This window comes from Notolabrus celidotus, unplaced genomic scaffold (genome assembly GCF_009762535.1).
Source record: "Notolabrus celidotus isolate fNotCel1 unplaced genomic scaffold, fNotCel1.pri scaffold_358_arrow_ctg1, whole genome shotgun sequence".
Classification (NCBI taxonomy): Eukaryota; Metazoa; Chordata; class Actinopteri; order Labriformes; family Labridae; genus Notolabrus; species Notolabrus celidotus.
The window spans coordinates 23,817-29,816 of NW_023260184.1; the positions used below are offsets into that span (position 1 = coordinate 23,817).

Sequence of the window (6,000 nt, forward strand, 5' to 3'; positions counted from 1 at the left end):
GTGTCAGGGGAACGTGTCAGGAGAACGTGTCAGGAGAACGTGTCAGGAGAACGTGACTGGAGAACGTGTCAGGAGAACGTGACAGGAGAACGTGTCAGGAGAACGTGTCAGGAGAACGTGACAGGAACGTGACAGGAGAACGTGACAGGAGAACGTGTCAGGAGAACTTGACAGGAAACGTGTCGGGAGAACGTGTCAGGGGAACGTGTTAATGAGAGAATCAGCCTCATCAGTGCATCTGTCTGTGTTTGATGGTTAATGGTTTATTGTTTGTTGTTTATATTTTATTGTTATTGTTTGTTGTTTATTTTATTGTTTATTGTTTGTTGTTTAATTTTATTGTTTGTTGTTTATATTTTATTGTTTGTTGTTTATGGTTTATTGTTTGTTGTTTATTGTTTATATTTTATTGTTTGTTGTTTATATTATTGTTTGTGTTTATGGTTTGTTGTTTGTTGTGTCTCTCTGAGGAACCTTTAAGAAAGCTGAGTTTGGTTTGTGTTTTCTGTTTGATCTCAGAGACGAGTGGACCCGTTCGTCAGCACGGTTCATCTTCCTCATCCCTTCAGGACGAAGATGAACTCAGTTTTAGTTTTCACAGAGGTAAACCATTCCTCATTATTTTTCAGTTTCAGTTTGAATTGTTCTGCTTTCTTTTTTTAAAGAAAAATTTGGGTGGATTATTTTATAGATAATATTATGATATTATAGATTAATTATATTTATTTAGATTAATTATTATAGATTATTTATTATAGATTAATTATTATAGATTAATTATTATAGATTATTTATTATAGATTTTTATATAGATAATTATTATAGATTATTTATTATAGATTAATTATTATAGATTATTTATATTTATTATAGATATTATATAAGTTATTATTATAGATGATTTATTATAGATTAATTATTATAGATTAATATAGATTATTTATTATAGATTATTATTATTTATTATAGATTATTTATTATAGATTATTATTAGATTATTTTTATAGATTAATTATTATAGATTATTATTATTTTATAGATTAATTATTTAGATTATTTATTATAGATTATTATTATAGATTATTTATTATAGATTAATTATTATAGATTATTTTTATAGATTATTTATTATAGATTATTTATTATAGATATTTATTATTTATTATAGATTAAATTTATAGATTATTTATTATTATTATAGATTATTTATTATAGATTATTTATTCTGGATTAGATGTTCCTTCTTTACTTTGTGCTTTGCCTTCACCCTGTTCAGCAGAACATAACCCAGACTGATTGAAGCTCTTTGTTCCTCTGAGCTCGTTTCCCCTCGTCTAGATCTTTGCTCCTGTCTTGTTCTCGTAGTCGCTTTGGATAAAGTGTCCGCTGAATGACAGTGTAACATTGTAAGAGTGTGTGTGTGTCTGTGTGTGTGTGTGTGTGTGTGTGGGTGTGTGTGTGGGTTGTGTGTACGGTGTGTGTGTGAAGGACCCTGATCAGGTGAGAGTGTCTCAGGAACACGGAGCGATGCTAGCTGGAGGGGCGGAGCTTATTCAGCCGGTGAGTCTGACACTCGCCACTTTTTTTATTTGAACCAATCAGAGGTCAGGACTGAAGCCCATTTATTTTCCTTATTTACAGAATTTTAAAATTAAACCAAATTGAAGTTCTTAACAATGATTTACAAATATCACAACAGTTTAATGTCTTTTCAGATCTTTAAAAATAACTTGGTTTAATTTAATATTTGTCAGATCTTTAAAAATGACTGATGTGGTTTTTTAATTTCAGATTTTGGATGATGAGGTTTCTGCAGATTTTATGTGGCTGTTCCAGAGATTTTGCAGAAACTGGTTCCTCTGAAAAACAAACTGAGAAGAAGTTCCCAAAAAGAAAAGAGGAAAAACTTCTCTTCAGAGAAAGACGTCTAACAAACTGAAGAAAACACAATCAAAACGTTGTGTCATGTTGGTTCATGTTGGTTCATGTTGGTTCATGTTTGTTCATGTTGGTTCATGTTGGTTCATGTTCGTCATGTTCGTTCATGTTCGTTCAGTTTGTTCATGTTGGTTCATGTTGGTTCATGTTCGTTCATGTTTGTTCATGTTGGTTCATGTTTTGTTGGTTCATGTTCGTTCATGTTCGTTCATGTTCGTTCATGTTCGTTCATGTTCGTTCATGTTGTTCATGGTTGGTTCATGTTCGTTCAGTTGGTTCATGTTCGTTCATGTTTGTTCATGTTGGTTCAGTTTGTTCATGTTCGTTCATGTTTGTCATGTTTGTTCATGTTCGTTCATGTTGGTTCATGTTGGTCATGTTGGTTCATGTTCGTTCATGTTGGTTCATGTTGTTCATGTTTGTTCATGTTTGTTCATGTTGGTTCATGTTGGTTCATGTTGGTTCATGTTGGTTCATGTTGGTTCTTTGTTCATGTTCGTTCATGTTCGTTCATGTTCGTTCATGTTTGTTCATGTTCGTTCATGTTCGTTCATGTTGGTTCATGTTGGTCATGTTTGTTCATGTTCGTTCATGTTGGTTCATGTTTGTTCATGTTCGTTCATGTTCGTTCTGTTCGTTCATGTTCGTTCATGTTGGTTCATGTTTGTTCATGTTCGTTCATGTTCGTTCATGTTCGTTCATGTTGGTTCATGTTTGTTCATGTTGGTTCTGTTTGTTCGTTTGTCTCAAACTGTGCATCACTGTTAAATTTGAGTGATTTAAAGTTTGTATTTTTTTCACACTTTAGGTAAACACTGTCAGTACAAATAAAATGATAGATGTGAATTCAGTCTGTTTCTATCAGATTTAGTTCTTTTGTTTAAACTTGAGTTTCACAGTTTAAGTTGTTTTTACAGCTTTAGAATAAACTCTTATAAATATAGATTAATGTTTTATTATGAGATCTATTTATATTTAAGGGTTTTATCACAGCCTTCGTATAAAACGTATAAATTGAACACATAATAAAGATGAATTGTATTATAAACATTTATTATTCAGAGTTTATTAAAAACGTTTCTGTTTTCAGGTTCGGTCGGCGTTAACATCCCTAAAATGTTAGATTATTTAAAAGGGTCACGAGTACATGGTGGAGAACGAGTGTTACGTCAGGACCGGATCGCCACGGTACAAAAATATCATCATTATTATTATTATTATTATTGTTATTATTGTTATTATCATCATTATCATCATTATATTATTATTATTATTATTATTATCATCATTATTATTGTTATTATTATTGTTGATCACAAATCTATTTTCATATTCTTCATGTTAAAGTTCATCTAACTTTTTCTCCTGACAGCTCGACATGAACCAACATCAAATTTATGAAAACCTTCAAACGATCCTCAAAGACGTTGTTCACACCGACCGGCCGACAAGGGTGAGTTCATCATCATCATCATCTTTCATATCATCATCATCATCATCTTTCACCTTCATCATCGTCATCATCATCATCTTCATCTTTCACCTTCATCATCATCATCATCATCATCTTTCATCATCATCATCATCTTTCACCTTCATCATCATCATCATCATCATCTTTCACCATCATCATCATCATCATCTTTCACCTTCATCATCAGCATCATCATCTTCATCATCATCATCAGCATCATCATCTCTTCATCTTTCACCTTCATCATCATCATCATCATCATTTCACCATCATCATCATCTTTCACCTTCATCATCAGCATCATCATCATCATCATCTTTCACTTCATCATCACCATCTTCATCTTTCACCATCACATCATCATCTTTCATCATCATCATCTTTCACCTTCATCATCATCAATCATCTTTCACCTTCATCATCATGACCTTTCACCTTCATCATCATCATCATCATCATCATCTTTTCACCATCATCATCAGCATCATCTTTCACCTTCATCATCATCATCATCATCTTTCACTTCTCATCATCTTTCACCTTCATCATCATCATCATCAGCATCATCTTTCACCTTCATCATCATCATCTTTCACCTTCATCATCATCATCATCATCATCTTTCACCTTCATCATCATCATCATCATATCTTCATCATCATGACCTTTCACCTTCATCATCATCTTTCACCATCATCATCAGCATCATCATCTTTCACCTTCATCATCATAATCATCATCATCATCATCATCTTTCACCTTCATCATCATCATCATCATCTTTCACCATCATCATCATCCTCAGCATCTTTCACCTTCATCATCAGCATCATCATCATCTTCATCATCATGACCTTTCACCTTCATCATCATCATCATCATCATCATCATCCTCATCATCTTTCACCATCATCATCATCTTCATCTTTCACCTTCATCATCATCATCATCATCATCATCTTTCACCATCATCATCATCTTTCACCTTCATCATCATCATCATCATCTTTCACCTTCATCATCATCATCATCATCATCTTTCACCTTCATCATCATCATCATCATCTTTCACATCATCATCATCATCATCTTTCACCTTCATCATCATCATCTTCCCTCATCATCATCCTCATCATCATCTTTCACCTTCATCATCATCATCATCTCATCTTCATCATCATGACCTTTCACCTTCTCATCATCATCATCATCTTTCACCATCATCATCAGCATCATCATCTTTCACCATCATCATCATCATCATCTCATCATCATGACCTTTCACCTTCATCATCATCATCATCCTCATCATCTTTCACCTTCATCATCAGCATCATCATCATCTTCATCATCATGACCTTTCACCTTCATCATCATCCTCATCATCTTTCATCTTTCACCTTCATCATCATCATCATCATCATCTTTCATCATCATCATCATCATCATCCTCATCATCTTTCACCTTCATCATCATCATCCTCATCATCTTTCACCTTCATCATCAGCATCATCATCATCATCATCATCATCCTCATCATCTTTCACCATCATCAGCATCATCATCATCATCATCATCATCATGACCTTTCACCTCATCTCATCATCATCATCAGCATCTTTCACATCATCGTTGAAAATGTTTAAAGTTTGAATTTAATAAACAAATAAAGTTTTAATTACATTTTATTGAATAAATGTCAGAATCACATTGTTTCCTTCTCCCTCTCTCTCCTTTCCTCCCCTCCTTTCCTCCTCTCCTCCTCCTAAGGACCCTTCATTGAGCGAGCGATCGTAGCGAGTCAGATGAGCGAGGCTCTGTGGTTTCGGAGTGAAGATTCTCATCGCAGCCAGTGAAGGAGGAGAAGAAGGAGTGACCGGGCGTGATGAAGTTATTGATTTATAGATCGTGATATTAATAAAAACTTTATTCTCTGTGTCGTCAGATTTCATTTATTTTATTAAAGATGTAGAAATGAATGTCTGTGTTGAAGTTCTGTCTGTTGGAGTTTTTAAAGGAAAATAAAATCTTTCTTTAAAATAAAAATCTTTCTTTTCTGATGTGATCAGATGTAGTTCTCCTCCTGAACAGCAGGGGGCAGCATCAACTCATTCTGCAGATATATGAACAGATGAAGATTTGATCATGTGATCTGATGAAGTTCATCATCAGAGTTTATCAGAAACTGGATCTTTCACCTGTGAGCGCGTGCTTGGTGGTACTAATGATAACAGGTGACAGCTGACATGCCTCAGAGAGCAGCCCCTGAAGGCATCACAGATAACCCAGGTATTGCCTCAGACAGCAGCACCTGAAGGCATCACAGGTTTACCCAGGTAATGCCTCAGACAGCAGCACCTGAAGGCATCACAGGTTTACCCAGGTACATGCCTCAGACAGCAGCACCTGAAGGCATCACAGGTTTACCCAGGTACATGCCTCAGACAGCAGCACCTGAAGGCATCACAGGTTTACCCAGGTACATGCCTCAGACAGCAGCACCTGAAGGCATCACAGGTTAACCAAGGTACATGCCTCAGACAGCAGCACCTGAAGGCATCACAGGTTAACCCAGGTACATGCCTCA

At 34.9% G+C, this 6,000-nt stretch overlaps 1 protein-coding gene across 1 annotated transcript in view; it reads left to right on the forward strand.

Annotated features, from left to right (window-relative positions):
- The window catches only part of mrpl1 (mitochondrial ribosomal protein L1), a 14,152-nt gene extending 8,760 nt beyond the window's left edge, over positions 1-5,392 (forward strand). Inside the window, 9 exon segments of the mRNA XM_034679167.1 lie at positions 520-603; positions 1,489-1,560; positions 1,792-1,813; positions 1,816-1,900; positions 3,027-3,071; positions 3,073-3,163; positions 3,311-3,362; positions 3,365-3,391; positions 5,184-5,392. Of these exon segments, the coding sequence (XP_034535058.1) occupies positions 520-603; positions 1,489-1,560; positions 1,792-1,813; positions 1,816-1,900; positions 3,027-3,071; positions 3,073-3,163; positions 3,311-3,362; positions 3,365-3,391; positions 5,184-5,269 (564 nt within the window). The 3' untranslated portion in view covers positions 5,270-5,392.
- Positions 5,393-6,000: the final 608 nt, after the last annotated feature.